Source organism: Engystomops pustulosus, chromosome 7 (assembly GCF_040894005.1).
Source record: "Engystomops pustulosus chromosome 7, aEngPut4.maternal, whole genome shotgun sequence".
NCBI lineage: Eukaryota > Metazoa > Chordata > Amphibia > Anura > Leptodactylidae > Engystomops > Engystomops pustulosus.
Genome location: NC_092417.1, coordinates 7,616,153 through 7,637,980, shown reverse-complemented (window position 1 = coordinate 7,637,980; position 21,828 = coordinate 7,616,153). Strand labels below are relative to the sequence as shown.

The following is a 21,828-nucleotide window of genomic DNA, read 5'->3' as shown; positions in this document are numbered from 1 at the left end:
AGGAAATAGGAATCGCTTAAATATCTTATGCAAAGTCCATTTACTGAGCATGGGACACGGATGAAAAAGGAGAAGGGGGCGAAGCCTTCGGCTCTACTCCTGCATTCTGTATAATCCTAGCACAAGCCGTCCGCCTCCCCGGGTGTGTGTGCAGATTTAGTAATAGTAAGATTCAATACCTTTCACAACGTCTGGGATCTGGGATAGCGAGTTCAGGTCTTTCCCATCCGTAACAGGTGCCCACATTACTGCCACTCCCTATCCTACTGGGTCCGATAAGAGCACAGAAACGCAACTTTCTATGGTACTACCTGATGGCAGCCAGATAGGCTAGTATGTGGTGCAATTCTGTTCCACGGTCTCAGAGTCTATGCAGATCCAACAACCCTGGTTTTCCTTTCAGGACACTCCGGTCTTCTGAGACTCCCACCTCGTCTGGATTTTCTTCCTGCCCTTCACTCTTTCCCATTTGTTGGCCTGATGTTACACTGTCCCCCACCTTTTTCTTTCTGCCCCTTCCCATTATTCCCATCTATGTCTTTTTGATCAGCCGCCTGCGTAACCACAGAACTTGGTCAGTTATTTCACTGGAGAGTGATACGAGCCGGAGGTTTATGTTAACCCTTGATTGAGCCTCAGATCACCCTGACTTGCTCTCACTATAATTAGAATGACTTGGTGCTAGTTACTATCTGAGATTAATGTCGCCTCTACCACACAACCGCCAGCGTTCCCAAGCTCAGCATCGCTATTCTTCCTTAATTCAACTACGATTATGTTTGATAGAAGAAGGTAAATCCAGCAACCAGACAGACATGGAAAAATAAAGATGCAGAAAAACTACATTCAAAGCTTCCAGAGAGTTCTTACTCATAGTCTGGAGACAATAAGGTGCGAGTTCATTATATGAGGTTTTTAAGCGGAAGTGGGCGGCAACCAAGTCGTAGGTTATGTAACTTCAGTCGGGGAAGAAACAATTTGACGGGTACGGCTAGCAAAATACTAAACTAAAAATAAGTAAAGTTAATATATATACACACACAATAAATCATTTCTTTGATTTAGACCATGAGGTGTTCAATTTTCGTGGTCAAAATCCAAAAAGCCTCTTTGTTTTGTAAGGCTTTTACCCAGTCTCCGCCTCTTTTAGGGCGGGCTACTCGTTCAATAGGTATGACAGATAATTGTGAAGTGTCTCCATTGTGTATTTCTTTACAATGTTTGGATTCTGCTGAGATGTTTCGTGTGTAGTTGTCAGTGCTAGGACGAGCTCATGATATATGTTCTGCAATTCTTGTTTTGAGGCGACGCTTTGTGCTGCCCACATACTGTAAAGAGCAGGTAGTGCAGGTAATTGAATATACTACATAAGTAATATTACAGTTTATAAATGTGTGTATGTTGTAGTTTTTATTATTGCAAGGATAAAACAAATTGTGATTTCTGTATATATTTGCATGTAGAACATTGCGGTAATGCACATTTGAGTGTAAGCCATGATTCTTGTTTGAGAGAAGATGTAAATAAGTTTGGGGAAAATAGCAGCTAATGTAGAAGAATTTCTAGCCGAAAAACGGCAGCCTGATTTTAATATGTCATATAAGATAGGATCTTGGTAGGAGATCGGAATATGTTTTTTTAATAATTTGTGTGACTGGATAGATAGAAACGTATAATCAGTAGAGAGAGTTACTTGACTTGTGGCTTCTTTGGACATGTCAGTATAGAAAAGTTGTGATCTAGATTTAGATTGTAAATTTTCTTTAGTACGTTTGATAAGGGATTTGTTGTATCCCCTGTCGTGTAAACGTTTGACAATTTGTGCAGAAGTTTGATGATAATGTACGTCTTGTTTACATATATACGTTTGGCTCGTAAAAATCCTCCCTTGGGTAAATTCTTGACAACGTGAGGGGATGGCAACTAGTAGCATGTAAGAGGGTGTTACCTGCAGTAGGTTTACAATATAAATCACGTAAAACTTTATGAGTCATGAAGACCAATTAAATGTAAATGCAAAAGGAAATAGTGGTGGGGGGGGGGAGATGCAAAAGTCAATTAAGTGAATTGAACATTGCAATCATTGCAGTATAGATAATAGATAAAAAAAAGCAATGTCTTCATCATTTCCTGCCCTTACCATGAGACAGTCATCAATAAAACGCCCGTACCATTCAATACTGTGTAAGAAGCGATTATGTACAGAAAAAACAAATTCTTCTTCATACCATGTCATGGACTAATTGGCTATAGACGGTGAAAACCTAGAGCCTATTGGACAACCCTGTTTTTGGAGAAAAAAATCATCATCAAAAGGTAAAATAATTGTTGGTTAGCAGAAAATACAATCACTATTGCAAGACAAAATTCGACAGAGATTTCAGAGATTATAACCTTAAGCAGGAATCATGGTTTATACTCAAATGTGCATTACCGCAATGTTCTACATGCAAATATATACAGAAAGCGCAATTTGTTTGTTAAAAACTACAACATACACACATTTACAAACTGTAATATTACTGTATATGTAGTATATTCAATTACCTGCACTACCTGCTCTTTACAGTATGTGGGCAGCACAAAGCGTCGCCTCAAAACAAGAATTGCAGAACTGTGGACCCTTCGTAAATGTGCCCCGATGATTAAAACCTCTCTGGAAGTTCGAAACGCGTCAGATTCATCCATTATGGTACCTTTTTTTTTACATTTTAAAGAAGATGAAATAAATTAAGGTTTTACTACACCTTTATTTTTCATGTCTGCTGGTGCTGGATTTACCTTCTTCTATCCTGCATTGTACTGATTCGGCTTATCCGAGCACCGGCATCTAATATATGGCTACAAGGGAAGGTGAGCTGTTTTCCGTTATATATGTTGGGATGATCCGGGTTTCCTTACCTTCTTATCTCTACCTGTGGCTGTGCCCATTATTCTGTGTGGTGTTATTGCTGATATGTCTCAGTATCAATTTAATGTTTTATGTTGTTAATTTCTTTGTGTTTCTACTTAATAACAATTAATTGCACATAAACTTCTGACATCTCACAGGTTTTTTCCTTGTGCTCCGGTGATTCCTGGTTATTATCACTTGTCCTATCACTTCTGTGTTACTTGTGGAGCTTTATATGTATGACATTATGGTCCTATATTATCACACAGTGCTGTCAGGGGGGTGTATATACGGCGCCCCCTAGAGGTGATGGGGAATAACTCTGCACCTTCCTGTCCTGTAAGACTTTGGGTGCTGGAGATGATATGTGGGTGCAGGGTGCCCCCATCATGTATTACCGGATCACAGAGATAAGAGAAGGACAAGGCCGGGGCTCGTCATCCACAGCTCAGTGTCTCCTCTCCAGTCCTGGAATATTGTATGTGACCTCTGGGGGGCGCTATAGTCAGCTCCTAATAATGAGAGGATTCTGTATCTTCCTCTCCTCTATATTTATGGCAGACGGTTATTACAAGATTTCTGGACTTGGTTCCTGTATACATTGTATATTTATAGATTATTAGGGAGAATCTTCTGGAAATAACAGACACAGAAGAGGATTAGATACACGGCTCAGCAGTATCACACAGGAGAGGATTAGATACACGGCTCAGCAGTATCACACAGGAGAGGATTAGATACACAGCTCAGCACACAGTATCACACAGGAGAGGATTAGATACACGGCTCAGATGTATCACACAGGATAGGATTAGATACACAGCTCAGCAGGCAGTATCACACAGGATAGGATTAGATACACAGCTCAGCAGGCAGTATCACACAGGATAGGATTAGATACACAGCTCAGCAGTATCACACAGGAGAGGATTAGATACACAGCTCAGCAGTATCACACAGGAGAGGATTAGATACACAGCTCAGCAGACAGTATCACAAAGGAGATCAGATACACAGCTGAGCAGTATCACACAGGATAGGATTAGATACACGGCTCAGCTGTATCACACAGGATAGGATTAGATACACAGCTCAGCAGGCAGTATCACACAGTATAGGATTAGATACACAGCTCAGCAGTATCACACAGGATAGGATTAGATACACAGCTCAGCAGTATCACACAGGAGAGGATTAGATACACAGCTCAGCACACAGTATCACACAGGAGAGGATTAGATACACGGCTCAGCAGTATCACACAGGAGAGGATTAGATACACTGCTCAGCAGTATCACACAGGACAGGATTAGATACACTGCTCAGCAGTATCACACAGGATAGGATTAGATACACAGCTCAGCTGTATCACACAGGAGAGGATTAGAAACACAGCTCAGCAGTATCACAGGATAGGATTAGATACACAGCTCAGCAGTATCACACAGGAGAGGATTAGATACACAGCTCATCAGTCAGTATGACACAGGAGAGGAATAGATACACAGCTCAGCAGTCAGTATCACACAGTAGGATTAGATACACAGCTGAGCAGTATCACACAGGATAGGATTAGATACACGGCTCAGCAGACAGTATCACACAGGATAGGATTAGATACACGGCTCAGCTGTATCACACAGGATAGGATTAGATACACAGCTCAGCTGTATCACACAGGATAGGATTAGATACACAGCTCAGCAGTATCACACAGGAGAGAATTAGATACACAGCTCAGCAGTATCACACAGGAGAGGATTAGATACACAGCTCAGCAGACAGTATCACAAAGGAGATCAGATACACAGCTGAGCAGTATCACACAGGATAGGATTAGATAGACGGCTCAGCAGGCAGTATCACACAGGATAGGATTAGATACACAGCTGAGCAGGCAGTATCACACAGGATGGGATTAGATACACAGCTCAGCAGTATCACACAGGAGAGGATTAGATACACAGCTCAGCAGTATCACACAGGAGAGGATTAGATACACAGCTCAGCAGTATCACACAGGAGAGAATTAGATACACGGCTCAGCTGTATCACACAGGAGAGGATTAGATACACAGCTCCGCAGACAGTATCACAAAGGAGATCAGATACACAGCTCAGCAGTATCACACAGGATAGGATTAGATACACAGCTCAGCAGTATCACACAGGAGAGGATTAGATACACAGCTCAGCAGTATCACACAGGAGAGGATTAGATACACAGCTCAGCAGTATCACACAGGAGAGGATTAGATACACAGCTCAGCAGTATCACACAGGAGAGGATTAGATACACAGCTCAGCAGTATCACACAGGAGAGGATTAGATACACAGCTCAGCAGTATCACACAGGAGAGGATTAGATACAAAGTGTCTATTACCCAGAGAATCTTCATTCTATCTTATACTTACTGTAACATCTCCAACCTGCGGAGACCGGACAGAGCTTCCAGCAGGACACTGAGGTCAGGACCAGACAGGCGGTTACCAGACAGGTCCAGTATCTTCAGGTCCGGATTATTCCTTATTACAGAAGCCAACGGGACGCAGGACGTGTCCGGGAGATTATTATCAGCCAAACTGTAAGAATAAGAGGAGATGTGAGTGACGTATCCGCAGACTGTATCACACAGGATAGTTTTAGATACACAGCTCAGCAGACAGTATCACACAGCATAGGATTAGATACACAGCTCAGCAGACAGTATCACATAGGATAGGATTAGATACACAGCTCAGACAGTATCACACAGGAGAGGATTAGATACACAGCTAAGCAGACAGTATCACACAGGAGAGGATTAGATACACAGCTGAGCAGTCAGCATCACACAGGATAGGATTAGATACACAGCTCAGCAGACAGTACCACACAGGAGAGGATTAGATACACAGCTAAGCAGACAGTATCACACAGGAGAGGATTAGATACACAGCTCAGCAGTATCACAGGAGAGGATTAGATACACAGCTCAGCAGACAGTATCACACAGGAGAGGATTAGATACACAGCTCAGCAGACAGTATCACACAGGAGAGGGTTAGATACACAGCTCAGCAGTATCACACAGGAGAGGATTAGATACAAAGTGTCTATTACCCAGAGAATCTTCATTATATCTTATACTTACTGTAATTCCTCCAACCTGCGGAGACCGGACAGAGCTTCCAGCAGGACACTGAGGTCAGGACCAGGCAGGCGGTTACCAGACAGGGCCAGTATCTTCAGGTCCGGATTATTCCTTATTACAGAAGCCAACGGGACGCAGGACGTGTCCGGGAGATTATTATAACCCAAACTGTAAGAATAAGAGGAGATGTGAGGGACGTATCCGCAGACTGTATCACACAGCATAGGATTAGATACACAGCTCCGCAGGCAGTATCACACAGGAGAGGATTAGATACACAGCTTAGCAGACTGTATCACACAGGAGAGGATTAGATACACAGCTCAGCAGGCAGTATCACACAGGAGAGGATTAGATACACAGCTCAGTAGGCAGTATCACACAGGAGAGGATTAGATACACAGCTCAGCAGACAGTATCACACAGGATAGGATTAGATACACAGCTCAGCAGCCAGTATCACACAGGATAGGATTAGATACACAGCTCAGCAGGCAGTATCACACAGGATAGGATTAGATACACAGCTCCAATTCTGTGTGATACTGCTGAGCTATGTATCTAAACCTCTCCTGTGTGATACTGTCTGCAGAGCCGTCTATCTAATCCTAACCGCTGCTTGTGGTTGTAGAGCTATAGGACATTATGGTCCTATATTATCACACAGGGCTGTCAGGGGGGTGTATATACGGCGCCCCCTAGAGGTGATGGGGAATAACTCTGCACCTTCCTGTCCAGTAAGACTTTGGGTGCTGGAGATGATATGTGGGTGCAGGGTGTCCCCATCATGTGCGGCTCCTGTATTACCGGATCACAGAGATAAGAGAAGGACAAGGCCGGGGCTCGTCATCCACAGCTCAGTGTCTCCTCTCCAGTCCTGGAATATTGGATGTGACCTCTGGGGGGCGCTATAGTCAGCTCCTAATAATGAGATGATTCTGTATCTTCCTCTCCTCTATATTTATGGCAGAGGGTTATTATAGGATTTCTGTACATGGTTCCTGTATACATTGTATATTTATAGATTATTAGGGAGAAACTACCGGATATAACAGACACAGGAGAGGATTAGATACACAGCTCAGCAGTATCACACGGGAGAGGATTAGATACACAGCTCAGCAGTATCACACAGGAGAGGATTAGATACACAGCTCAGCACACAGTATCACACAGGAGAGGATTAGATACACGGCTCAGCAGTATCACACGGGAGAGGATTAGATACACAGCTCAGCAGTATCACACAGGATAGGATTAGATACACAGCTCAGCAGTCAGTATCACACAGGAGAGGATTCGATACACAGCTCAGCACACAGTATCACACAGGAGAGGATTAGATACACAGCTCAGCAGTATCACACAGGAGAGGATTAGATACACGGCTCAGCAGTATCACACGGGAGAGGATTAGATACACAGCTCAGCACACAGTATCACACAGGAGAGGATTAGATACACAGCTCAGCAGTATCACACAGGAGAGGATTAGATACACAGCTCAGCAGTCAGTATCACACAGGATAGGATTAGATACACAGCTCAGCACACAGTATCACACAGGAGAGGATTAGATACACAGCTCAGCAGTATCACACAGGAGAGGATTAGATACACAGCTCAGCAGTATCACAGGATAGGATTAGATACACAGCTCAGCAGTATTACCCAGAGAATCTTCATTATATCTTATACTTACTATAATTTCTCCAACCTGCAGAGACCGGACAGAGCTTCCAGCAGGACACTGAGGTCAGGACCAGCCAGGCGGTTACCAGACAGGACAAGTATCTTCAGGTCCGGATTATTCCTTATTACAGAAGCCAACGGGACGCAGGACGTGTCTGGGAGATTATTATGGGACAAACTGTAAGAATAAGAGGAGATGTGAGGGACGTATCCGCAGACTGTATCACACAGGAGAGGATTAGATACACAGCTCAGCACACTGTATCACACAGGAGAGGATTAGATACACGGCTCAGCAGTATCACACAGGAGAGGATTAGATACACAGCTCAGAAGACTGTATCACATAGAATAGAATTAGATACACAGCTCATCAGGCAGTATCACACAGGATAGGATTAGATACACAGCTTGTGAGGGAATAGAATCCATTTTCTGTTGTGTTCTCACACTATGGGGCAGATTTATCAAGTGTCTGAAAGTCAGAATATTTCCAATTGCCCATGGCAACCAATCACAGCTCCCCTTTAAAATATTCATGAGCACTGGTGAAATGAAAGCTGAGCTGTGATTGGTTGCCATGGGCAACGGGAAATATTCTGACTTTCAGACTGCTTGATAAATCTGCCCCTATGTATATTTACATTGCCTCTATGCATAGTACCATCCCCCGCGCACAAAGATCATTTTACACTGATACATCCTATTCAAGGCAATTGGAATGCGGACATGCTCAGTAGGTTCCTTTGTCCCAAGAACCTATAAAAACTCTCTCTTGACTAAATAAAGTGGAATTCTCTCAAACATGTGAAGGTCTGAGAGATTCACCGAGCAGCTCGTACTATACAATGATTTGGAAACACATCACATCCGAGTAAGGAGATATTTCTCTAACAAATTGGCGTCCGAACAGGGACAGGGTTTGCATGACGCCTATCGGACAATTCGGGGATCATCCTTTCAGGACAGACAGACCATGCAGCTGCACAAAAAGGTAGGAAGCTTATTTTTACAATTTGCTCTGTCTCTCCTTGTTTGGATTGTCCCATGTCCGGTGAGTTGCATGCCTATATTGCCCAGTCCAAAGAATCTTGTTATTTTATTTTGAAAACTCCATGTGATGTGTGGTAGTGTATATGGGTATTGTGTGAGTTTCAACATGTGTGTTTGATAGCGCTTTGTTGTGATATTGTACTGTACTAGTTTTAGGAAAGTAACATCCTAGAATAGCCCCTAACTAAAGAGTCAGCCTTGAAAAGTAGTTGGTGGATCGTAATTCACTTGAGACAAAGGAGACTGAGTTTGGACAGTCAGACTTTATACATTTTTTTTTGTGGTAGGATCCCAATCTGCTTGAAGGAAAGGGACTAGCTCAGTCATACTTGACGGCCAAAAGTTTAGGAAAAAATCAAATAAAAGTGGTTAAAACTGCCCTAAGGAAGAGAGACTGTGTGTGTGTCGGCACTAGAGATAATATAGAAAATTATGGGAAAATTGCTAGGTAGGATGAGAGGCAATTTGGAGGGAAACCAGCAGTACAGATCGTGAGAGAGAGAGGGAAAAGAGGCTGTAAAAGGATGTCAGAGAATGTTGAAAAGGACAAAGAATGCCAAAAGATGGTTGTTTGGAAGTTAGCAAATGGAAAGGTTCTTTAAAGAACAAAAGGCTGGTTGCATGATAATGATACGACGGAAATTGCAAGTGGATAGAAGAAAGTTACAGAGGAAGTGACCAGAGGAGGTTATAAAGAAACATAGGAAATCGTGTGTTGTATGAGTGTTATGACGATGACGAACGAAAAAAGTTGGACAGACAAAAGAGAGAGACAACATTCAGGAAAAGTTCTACCTCCACCCTAAAATGGTGGATGAATTGCAGAGTGTATAGAAACACCCAGACTGGTGGGAGACATGTACAGTGTGGCACCTAGACCCAACCCCCACACTGGAATACATCCAGTCATGACTAGATAAGAAAAAGTGTGGGCTCCCAACAGAACAAAGAATAGTGTTAATACTCCATTTACAGCTTCAGATGTTTCTCCTGTAGGGGGCATCTCACTTTGATATACTTTAGTAGACCAGTGGTATGGAGAATGATGCATTGCCTAAAGATCTTTGGATTTGCACCCACAGTCCGCTCAGCTGTATTTAACTGTATTTGGCGAATGCTGTAACTTTAGAGGACAACTAAGATATAGTACCCAGGGAATAAATGTAGGAGACTGTGCTGTTTATCTAAGGCTACATTCACACGACCGTATGATTTCTCCAGTCCCGTATTTACGGGCCGTATGAGCCCGTATATACGGACCGTTTTTCATCCGTATGTGCACGTATGTCACCCGTATCCGTACCGTGTCCGTATAAAATACGGTGGGCTGGCAAATTATGAAAAATGATGACAAAATGATGACAAAGGCTTGTCCAACCCCAAATTTGATCACCTGACCGGCCCAGACTCCATTTTGCCATTTCTGAGAGCGAGGTTAGACTCCATTGCTTCTTTTGGCTGTGGTTTCTGGCGTTTTTAGCTCCAGCGATGTCATACAATCCCACTGATGATCTGCTCCTGGACTGGGCCCTTGTGACGATTCTCCGAAGGCGTTTGGCAATGCAGGCGGAGAAGCGGAAGAGGACCCGGCGGTTTTGGGTTCATCCCATTGTTGCTGAGCGGCCTAGGAGGGGTCACTTCAGCAACTTGTACACTGACCTGCGGCAGCATCCGGACAAGTTTTTCAGCTACGTTCGGATGACTGTCACCTCGTTTGACCGTCTTTTGGAGGACCTGCGATCGGGGCTTCGGTTACAGGATACCAACATGAGGCGGTCCGTCACACCAGAGGAACGGCTCATCGTGACACTGCGGTAAGTTTTTCATATGTACATACGTTTCATTATTTCAAGATGGACTGTGTGTTTAAATATTAAATAGTATTTTTTTTTTAAGGTTTCTTGCCACTGGGAACTCGTTTGCTTCACTGCATTATGAGTTTCTGCTGGGTGTTTCCACCATTTCAATGATCGTGCGAGCGACCTGCGAAGTGATATGGGAGCGATTGAAAGCTGCGGTGATGCCTGAGCCTACTGCTGAAGACTGGATCCGGATTTCGGGTGGTTTCCAGGAATCTGCACAGTTTCCAAATTGCATTGGGGCGCTGGATGGGAAACACATCCGTGTAAAGAAGCCGGCTCACTCAGGGTCCCAATTCTTCAATTATAAACAATATTTTTCTGTGGTCTTGTTGGCTTTGGCTGACAGTGACTACAAGTTTATAATTGTGGACATTGGGGCCTATGGAAGTTCTGCGGATGCAGCGGTCTTCAGGGCTTCCAGAATGGGTGAACGGCTTCGCTCCAACCAGCTCGCCCTTCCAGAGCCAAGATGTCTACCTGGATCAACTGGACCTCCTGCACCATTTGTGATCGTCGCTGATGAAGGCTTTGGACTTTCCCGTCATGTGTTGCGACCATTCCCTCGGCGTGGTTTGGATGAACGAAGGCGCATTTTCAATTACCGGCTCACTCGTGCGAGACGGTACGTGGAATGTGCTTTTGGGATTCTAAGCAACAAGTGGCGGGTTCTACATAGCTCAATTCAGATGGACCCGGACAATATTAAGAAGGTAGTGCAAGCCTGCGTTATTCTTCACAATTTCGTTCGGATTCACGATGGTGCTTCAGATGGTGAACTGGAGGGACAACATCCAACAGCGTCTATCCCCCTGGACAACACTCTCCAAGGACGACCCGGAGCGGCAGGACTGTTCGTTCGTGAGCAGTTTGCCTCTTACTTTGTTTCTTCAGAGGGTGCAGTTCCTTGGCAGTTGGATGCTATTAGTGGACATTGAGGCTCTGGACTATTTTAGATCAGTTTTTTATTATTTTTCCTCTTTTTTGTTTTGGTAGTTAGTGTAGGGACTCGCAAGAGATGGGGCCCCTTGACGTGGGTTGTGAGCTTAAAACTTCATTGACCCATTTTTGATTTGTGCATTTTGTGCCACAAGTTAAAAATAAGTCAAAGGAGTTAACAAAGACCTCATCATTAATTGATCATGTTTAAATAAATATATTTTTTAAAAATTGTGTATCGTGTTTTGTTGGATGTGGGGGTGGGGAGTGAGGGATTATTTCACTGTACACATGAGTGTATGCAGGCCATGTATCCTTGTAGCTTGGTTGCTCAATGACACAGACCTTTGTGGGTGTGGCACAGTGCATTATATAAAAACTATTTCCCAAATAAACACAGTAGACTTTACTTTTTTTCATAACTTTTATGAAAATAAATTTCAAAACTATATACATAAAATAAACAAAAAAAATTATAAGTCAAAGAATTCCCTGGACATTCCCCCCATTGAGGCCTGGCTATGTGATGGCACTTCATACGATGTGGGGTACATCCGAGTGGGGCGTGGAGGGCTGGGTGGGATTAGGCCTCCTACACGTTCCCGGTGCCGGTCCAGGTAAAGGGCAACCTCATTTTTATGAGGGTAGTCAGTTTTTTGGAATATTTGGACAACTGCAAACAGTGCGGCTTTGCAGTTGGCCATGTCATGTGGTAGAACTTTTTTTAATTCAGGCGACAGTCCCCTCAGGTATACGTCCTCTGGGGAGTCATCCCTTCGGGTTCGTAGCTGGCTTAAAATTTCGCATATAGCAACATTTTCCACACTTGCCCTCTCCTGTGTATGCGGTGGCCTGCGACGACGACTACATGTAGGTGTGAAAGATGGCCGTGCTGGTGGTGGTGTGGAAGGAGCAGGGACTTCAGGAGGCTCCTGAGTAGAAGGACCAGCCTCTCCACCCGCGTCCTCCACATCAGTGGGCGGTTCATCCTGAGAGGGTGGAATTTCTGTGGCCGGAGACTCCTCCAGGTTATCAGCCGTACTGTGGAATAAAAAAATTATATTAATAAAAATGTATATGCAAGGGATTTTTTTGTCAATCATGCATAATGATTCTTTTCAGTTGAGGGACATAATTCTGCAAGAAGGAAAGAACACCTTATATACTTACTCTCCCACATCCATTATTGCGTCCAAGAACCTCATGTACTTTGTATAGAGGTATGGTTTTTTTTAATGACCCACTTCCACTTTTGGCCAGCTGACTTTTTTCCCGCTTATACTGGTCGCGGGCTGATGTCCAGCGCTTGGTGATTATTCCCACTGTTGAAACAAAAAAAAAAAAAAAAAGGAAGGTCACATCTGTCACACACAATGCTGCAGCGGTGACATCTATCATGCACAATGCTGCAGGGGTGACATCTATCATGCACAATGCTGCAGGGGTGACATCTATCATGCACAATGCTGCAGCGGTGACATCTATCATGCACAAAGCTGCAGCGGTGACATCTATCATGCACAATGCTGCAGCGGTGACATCTATCATGCACAATGCTGCAGGGGTGACATCTATCATGCACAATGCTGCAGCGGTGACATCTATCATGCACAATGCTGCAGGGGTGACATCTATCATGCACAATGCTGCAGCGGTGACATCTATCATGCACAATGCTGCAGGGGTGACATCTATCATGCACAATGCTGCAGCGGTGACATCTATCATGCACAATGCTGCAGGGGTGACATCTATCATGCACAAAGCTGCAGCGGTGACATCTATCATGCATAAAGCTATAGTGGTCACTGGCAAGTTGGTGACAGGGGATTGAATCTCACTCACCAAGTTCTCTGCGCTGCTTCGCTGTCTTCGCCTCACTCCAATCTTCGGGAAGTAAAAGAGCCGTCACCTCCTCCCACTTTTTGGCCTTTCTTGCGCGGTCGCAAAATGATTCGTCTCTTTTGTCCCATAAAATGGGATTCTCCTGAACTAGTGCAATAAGTCGCTCCATGGAGAGAAAAGCCATGTTCACCAGACACTGTAGCCACTACTACACAGAACAAATGCTGACAGGAAGGTCAACCCCCTTGATCCTGGTCACCCTGGAAACGGCCCGTATATACGGCAGCATACGGTGCACAACCGTATGCAACCCGTATTTAGCCCGTATTTTTACGCTCCCATTGACTTCTATGGAGCATACGGGCCAGATATACGGGTTAAAATAGGACATGCTCTATATTTTTTTACGGCCAAAATACGGTACGGTACGGGCTGAAAAACGGCAATATAAATGATTGGCCGTATTTATCATAGAAAACAATGTGGCCGTATGTAATCCGTAAAAAAACGGTACGGATACGGACAATTTCATACGGTCGTGTGAATGTAGCCTAAGAGTTACCTCTCAGAACTTCAAAGTCCAAATACTGGGTAGTAACATATTTGTTACGGACCTTGGACTTCTGTGGGGAGAGCTCCTGGACGGTTGTGTAGTCCCAATTGGATTCCCTGAGCTGACCCTTGCCAGATACTGTAGATGTTCTAGGAGTTTATTACTTTATACAGTCCTGCAGATTATGGCAAAGATATAAAGATTTGTTTTGCCTATATCATGTATAGAGCTAATGGTATTTCATCAGAGTTGCCAGATGTGAGGAAAGTCCAGCACACAATCGTGGAGATTGTTCATTGCAGGTTTGGACGTGAGACACCTTGTGATGAATGTTTAATAACATCAGAAATGTAGTGTAAAACTTTATAAATACACCTAAAGTTTGAAGGGTGTGGTCAAAAGTTTTAGCAATCTGTGAGGATGATACAGTGAACTTAGATGTTACAATGGTGTGTTAGATTCCTTCTTTGTTATCCTGGCATGCTGAGACACATAGTACTACAGACACCACAGGGAGAAGGAGGGGGCTGCCTTCCCCCCTTGTCTAGGACTCGGTGAACACAGGAGGAGGAGGAGGGGGACAAGTGTTGGAATGTTAAAAGACAAAAGGAACAATGAGAATGTGTGTTCATTACTGAGGACTGATAACCCTGACGGCCCTAAGCAGATTTTGGGTTTGATTCGCTGCAACTTCTGTAATTCTAATGGTTTAACCAGGAGTAAAACCTTCCCATGACCCTACACTATTAGTCCTATTCCGCAGCTATGACTGAGATTATTATTAGGAGCTTTTTAGGCAAAAGGTATAACACTCCTAGAAGCCTCCTACGTCACTGGCTCTAGTGATGCTTTTGCTCAGTAACACTGTCCCTCAGCATGTGCCCCCAGTATGTGCCCCTATTATGACTGTATAGTTTTATAATAAGGTCTAAGGAATTTGTATGCTGTATGTCTCCTATCATACAGCATTGGTCCCAAAACTGTGTTCTTCTGCAGTATATTGCTCATTTTCTGTTGTTCTCATTTAAGTTTAAGCCAAGCACCTCAGAGGAGAGGAAACAGGCCGGAAGCTGCTGATCGTGTGTCACATGACAACCTGGACCCTTCTTGGTTTTGTATCCTACTGCTGCCTGTGTATATAAAGCTTCTGTAGTAGTTTTGGACTATCCTGTTACTATTTCACCTCTTCATGACTAGAAACCTCGGTTACAATGTGCCTTCTTCATGATGTATTACATTGAATCCAGCTCCACTACTTTCACTAGATTCAAAGGGGGGAGACATGAGGTAGACGGGTTGTATTTAATGATAAATGAACCAGTTATATTTTAATATGTCTAACCTGAATATATCACTAATCTGCATTTTAAGTTTTTTTGTAGATGGCTTTAGAAACCAGGAATGAGGTTAATTCTACATCAGATGTGCAGCGGTCACACAACATGAGGTAACAGCAGCAGAACCACTCCTGACCTACCTGTCTGTACAGGAGGCGGAGGTGAGGGCACTGATGGAGGGGGGTAAAGTGGCAGAGGGTAAGCATGTGACTTTTTTTGGATTTCTTAAGATTCCCGACCTGATATAGTAAGTACATTAACAACTATGAGACTTTAAAATAGCTGATAGAGGCCTTAGTGATACATAAAGGTCCATACTAGAAGGTAAAATCTTTAAAGCTCTAATAAATGAAGTGACCACTGGTTACCAGAAAGCCTAGGGGAAAGGAGCCTGGATCAGTACAGTCCGTGACCCTCGCTGGCCCGGTAGGTTTATCTATACTCCTGTCTTTATAGAAACCGGCTTCACAGGTGAGGAAGCAAGACTGGAGTAACACTGGGACCCAATGGATGGAGGGTGGACTATGGCAAAGAGGTAACAAGCAATGTCTGCCAAGGGCCTTTTACCCTACGATGGTTCAGTGCACCCACAGGGTGAGACACCAGTCTAAGGCTATATTCACACTGTCGTTGCCCGCCCGCACCGTACCGCAGCGGGCAACGGCAGTGCACAGGGAGAGGAGGAGGAGGTGAGCGCAGCTCACCCCCGCCCCTCTCCATAGGAAGTAATGGCGAACGGCGCCGTACTACGGGTAAAGATAGGACAGGTCCTATCTTTTTCCCGGGTACGGAGCGGTACGGTGCCGCACGTGTGCAGCACCGTACCGCTCCCGTAGGGCGCCATGCGCCCATTGCCGTCTATGGAGGACGTATATCGGCCGTATATACGTCAGCCGTATATACGTCCTCCATACGTTAGTGTGAATATAGCCTAAGACTCTATATGCTCCGTGGTGGATAAGTGTTGAGTATCACGTAGATTCACTTTTGCTACTGTCCATTTACACAAGTATGTTTATATGTGCTTAGTACAATGTAGGGAGAGTAGTGAAGACCCTCATATATACACTCCAAAGCCGCTTTACCCCTTCCAGAGGTTGCAGATTGGCTAAGTACAGCTACCAAAGGTAAGTAGCTATGAACATGTGCTTGTGTGTGTGGACCTCTTTTCTGGGTAATCTGAACCCTATCCTGTAACTAAAGCAAAGACCACAGCCAGGGATCGAGGAATACGTTAGTCCACTTATTCTAGAGACTAAAGTACAAATCTCTTTTGGGGTAATAATATAGTTGATGACAGTTCTAGGGATTAAATAGGCTTTTCACCTACTGAGGTTGTTTTATATAATTGCCCCATGGATGAACATATACTTCCCTAAGGTTGTTTAGAGGTGTCATAGAGAATTGGTGGGGTGTCCAAAACCTGCAGAAACATTTTTCTCAGATGCATAACCAAGTACAGGCGGTCCCCTACTTAAGAACACTCAACTTACATACGACCCATAGTTACAAACGGACCTCTGGATATTGGTAATTTATTGTACTTTACTCCTAGGCTACAATAAGCAGCTGAAACAGTTATCAAATGTGTCTGCAATGAAGCTTTAGTGTTACTCCTGATTCTTATGACAACCCAACATTTTTAAAATCCAATTGTCACAGAGACCAAAAAAGTTCTGGCTAGGATTACAATGATAAAATATACAGTTCCGACTTACATACAAACTCAACTTAAGAACAAACCTACAGACCCTATCTTGTATGTAACCCGGGGACTGCCTGTATCTGTTTTAGTTTCAGAACCTGATAAAGTAGCTAGAGCAGAGGACCTGCACCTGGGTGATGAGATGGTCCTGATGTGAAACCTGAGAAGTCTTTTGAAGGGTCATCCCAAATTCCTCTGACACATCCACGTGTCGAAACTACAAGGAGACTGAGACAGCTGAAGAAGAAGAGCGCAGGACCCAGAGACTACGGAACATGAATCTGTGTATCTCGATGCTGCTATGGACATTGTTACTCTTACCACTTGCAGCATCACTGGGGAAAGATTGTGATCATAATGTGGGTCATTTACTAAGGGCCCAATTCGCGTTTTCATGACATGTTACCCAAATATTTCCGACGACTTTCCTTGTATTGCCCCGGGATTTTGGCGCACCCGATCGGATTTTGGCGCATTGGCGCTGGTATGCATGCGACAGAAATCGGTGGGAGTGGCCGAGCGAAAACCTGACGGATTCGGAAAAACCGCAATTGGAATGCGGACATGCTCAGTAGGTTCCTTTGTCCCAAGAACCTATAAAAACTCTCTCTTGACTAAATAAAGTGGAATTCTCTCAAACATGTGAAGGTCTGAGAGATTCACCGAGCAGCTCGTACTATACAATGATTTGGACACACATCACATCCGAGTAAGTAGATATTTGTCTCAGCAGTATCGCACAGGATAGGATTAGATACACAGCTCAGCAGACAGTATCACACAGGACAGGATTAGATACAAAGATCAGCTGACAGTAACACATAGAATAGGATTAGATACATGGCATAGTAGTCAGTATCACACAGGATAGGATTAGATACACAGCTCAGGAGACAGTATCGCACATGACAGGATTAGATACACAGATCATGAGAGAGTATCACACACAATACGATTAGATACACATCTCAGCGGACACTATCACACACAATAGGATTATATACACAGTTCAGCAGACAGTATCACACAGGATAGGATTAGATACACAGATCAAAGACAGCATAAGACATGGTAGGATTAGATACACAGCAGACAGTATCACACAGGACAGGATTTGATACACAGCTCAGCAGATAATGGGGCACATTTACCTACCCGTCCCTGCACGATCCCCGAGGTGTGTTGTCCGACGATCCTGCACAGCTGCCGCGAATCACTAAGATCGTGCGCCCGATGTCCTGCACTCAGGTCCGCCGGAGTTCACCATCTTCTTCCCGGTGCATGCAAGTGCATTGGATGAGTCACAATTTAAATGTTAAATCCCGTGTGTTGTCCGAATCCGTCGGATTGTCTAACGGCCCGCCCCCGATTTGTGTTGCATGAAAGCCGGCGCCAATGCGCCAAAATCCGATCGCGTGCGATGCATTCCATGGCGCGATCCCCGAAACCGTCGGAAAACCCAACAAAAAATGCGTCCACGGGCCCTTAGTAAATAAGCCCCAGTGTGTCACATGATTAGTTTAGATACACAGATACAGTGTCCCCTTATTAGCACCTGGGGCACTATAACTACCATTACTACTATTACTATTGGCTACTGTGGATTTGGGTGAAATAATAATCCGGATGATTTTTACCTCAGATCCCGGACATTGTGTAATCCTGGTGCAAGTCTTTCTAATCCCTCAGGATCTATAGAACATCTAGATAGATGGAGACCTTCTATATGTGAGCAGCACTCCATGATGAATGATAACACGGTGCAGTCTAGAGCCGACAAGGGAACATAAGAAAGGTCCAATGTTCTGTGCGACTGTAATGATTCCTGCACCAGAACCTTATTCCGGGTCTCAAACAGATAGAAGAACGTCCTGAGAAGTTGCTTCTTGTTTTCACTTTCCTCCAGCCTCTCTTCTTCTCCAGCCTCCAGCCTCTCTTCTTCTTCTCCTCCTCCTGGAATGAAGTTCTTCAGCCAAGTGATGACGTCTCTGGAGGCCTGAGCTGCTCGTGTGTCCAGGTATCCGGTTAGTAGTGACCTGGTGGTGGCATCTGATAGACCACACAGGAAGCGCAGGAACATCTCACCTCGTCCATCAGGATAGGATTTGGCTTTCTCTAGTGATTCCTGTAACTTCTCAGGAGAATAATCGGCATAATGCACAAAGGCAGAGAAGAATTCCTGGACAGTGAGATGTAAGAAGGAATAGGACACAGGTTCCTCCGATTCCATCAGGAAACTTGATAAGAGCTTTGACTTATTGTCCACATGGAAAGATTCCAGATCCCGACCATCAAATATAATCGTGTGATTCATGACCCCATGTTCTGCCATCCATCCCATGGACTGCAGGAGCTTCTGGGCGCCACTTTTCTCCAGGCTGTGATTGGACAGGATGTTGGCGACAAATATGGCAAAGAGCTGGGTCACGGTTCTGGGTAATAATGAGACCTGCTGGTCACTACTTGTGGTCTGGAAGCTCCTGGATAATACTGTACAGATGATCCAGCAGTAGGACGGGAGGTAACAGAACGTGTACAATGTGTCATTCTGCCTCACATAGGTAAAAGCCTTTTCTGCCAGTTCAGGGTCACGGAAGAAATTCTCAAAGTAAATCTTTCTTTCTTCTGTGAAGAATCCACTGATTTCTACCATTCGCTGGAAATCCCTACAATCCATTGATGCCAGTCTGGTCGGGCGACTGGTCATCAGAACAGAACAACCAGTAAGAAGAGACTTTCTCACCAAACTGACCACAATGTGACCACAACGTTCCGGCTGTTTAGGGTCGGAGCACAAGTGACGGGATGTGAAATCCATTGTCTGATTGCTTTCATCTAATCCATCAAATATAAAGAGAAGTTTCTCTGGATCTTGTAGGATGTTCTCGAGCTGCTGCCACAGATATGGGTAATGATGAAGGATCAGGGTCTCCAGACTGACCTTATCCCATTGGTTCAGTTCCCGGAATTTGAAGAAGAAGACAAAAGAGAATCTTTGATAGAGATCTCCCTTCACCCAGTCATAGACAATCTTCTGCATCAGCGTGCTCTTCCCTACCCCGGGCACTCCGCTCACCAGCACCATATGTGGTACCAGTCTGGACCGGTGGCACCAGCGGAACATCTTGTTGGGGGCAATACGTTGTAATTCATGATGTTTTTCCTTTACATATTCCTCATGTCTTGCCCCGGTCGCTATGAGCTCATTCTCAGAGCGTTCCCTAAAGTGATGAGTGGAGACAAGGATGAGGGTCACATAACGTGTGCAGAAGGGAAAACTCTCCTCCTCCTGGTTACATCTCGGAGGTTTATTCTCTATCAGTTTCTCCGTTTTCTCATATAAATGTTTCTTGTGGTGGTTCTGGATTTCTATGGAAACAACAGAAAATAAAGTAGATGATAAGTGGCTGCAGGGTTGGAGCCTAGGGTCCACCAGTGAAATATATTTTAGAGGCCCAGCTACTGCTTCATTGAAACAGGCAAACCACCCCATGTATATTTTCATTGTGTTTCTAAACGTGATGCAAATGCAAGGTGTGAATGCAGCCTGTGGCTGTGTTCACACATTGGGGCACATTTATTTAGCAGGTCACCCGAGTTCACTGAAAGTGCATTGTGCGTCTATTATGCTGCATGCAGCGATTCACTAAGATCGTGTGCCTGAAATTATCAATGTGTCGCTTCCCCGCTCAGGTCCATCAGAGTTCACCATCTTTTTTGTGGTGCGACTTTAACATAGAGCATGCAACAAAATTTAAAAGTCAAATAAGGTGCTCAGTCCAAATCAGTCAGACTGTCTGATGGCACGCCCCCTAATTTGTGTCACCTGGAAGCAGCGCAGCTGCACCACAAAAGGATTGCCTGCGCCACAATCGCAGCGCAGACACTTCACCGGACTATAGTGTGGTGCAAAGCCCTTAGTAAATGAGCCCCATTGTGTTTTTGTTGCGTTTTCAACGCATTGGGAAAGAGGATCCTGTTTCTCTTCCATTTAAATGCATGTCGTTTTGCCATTTTGTAGCGATGCATTTAGAGGTTTGCCTTTTAAAAATACAAAATTAAAGCAAAAACACAACATTGATATGTTGCCTTTTTGAAAGACACACAAACCTCTAATTGCATTGTAACCCAACAGAATGCAACAAAAAAAAAAACATAATGGGGCACATTTACTTACTAGGTCACTCGAGTTCACTGAAAGTGCATTGTCCGGCTATAATGCTGTATGAAGCTAATCACCAAGATCGTGCGGCTGATATCATGAATGTGTCGCTTCCCGCTCAGGTCAGACGGAGTCCAGCAACTTTTTTGTGGTGCATCTTTAACATACGGAGTGCAACACAATTTAAAAGTTAAATACGGCACTTGGTCCGAATCAGTCGGAACGTCTGACAGCCCGCCCACTAAGTTGTGTCGCATGGAGACTAGTGCAGCTGCATCACACAAGGGTCGCATGCACCGCGATCCCCAGGGCAGACACTTCTTAAATACCTGTGCAAGATGTTTTAGCCACGAAGTATGTGCATTGTCCAACCAAAGTAGTAAATGAGCCCCAAAATGTGAAGGCAGCCTCAGGCTTCCTGGATAATACACTTGTGCAGTTCTTGGGATGAAAATAATGGTCCCATGGATCGTTGTTTGGACATTGTTTGACATTGGGATGTAAGTACATAATAATAGCCTGAACTGCGAACATGGTTAGGACCTGCTCTGTCATTTGCAGCTCAGGCAGTCGCCTCATACACAGGGCTATGAAATTCACAGCCATGTGCATGAGCCCATAGAAGTGATTGGGGACGTGTACAACAGTCCTGCAG

At 44.3% G+C, this 21,828-nt stretch overlaps 2 protein-coding genes across 2 annotated transcripts in view; one reads left to right on the top strand and one right to left on the bottom strand.

The window, feature by feature from the left end:
* Nucleotides 1-21,828, top strand: part of LOC140069241 (uncharacterized) — a 381,540-nt gene that overhangs the window by 317,171 nt on the left and 42,541 nt on the right. The gene's annotated exons all lie outside the window — the stretch shown is intronic.
* LOC140068805 (NACHT, LRR and PYD domains-containing protein 12-like) overlaps nucleotides 1-21,828 on the bottom strand; it is a 57,056-nt gene that overhangs the window by 4,056 nt on the left and 31,172 nt on the right. The window contains exons 5-8 of the mRNA XM_072114189.1: nucleotides 18,649-20,380; nucleotides 7,731-7,898; nucleotides 6,029-6,196; nucleotides 5,310-5,477 (exon numbers count right to left, since the gene is read on the bottom strand). Coding sequence (XP_071970290.1) covers nucleotides 5,310-5,477; nucleotides 6,029-6,196; nucleotides 7,731-7,898; nucleotides 18,649-20,380 — 2,236 coding nt within the window. The remainder of the gene's footprint in view (nucleotides 1-5,309; nucleotides 5,478-6,028; nucleotides 6,197-7,730; nucleotides 7,899-18,648; nucleotides 20,381-21,828) is intronic.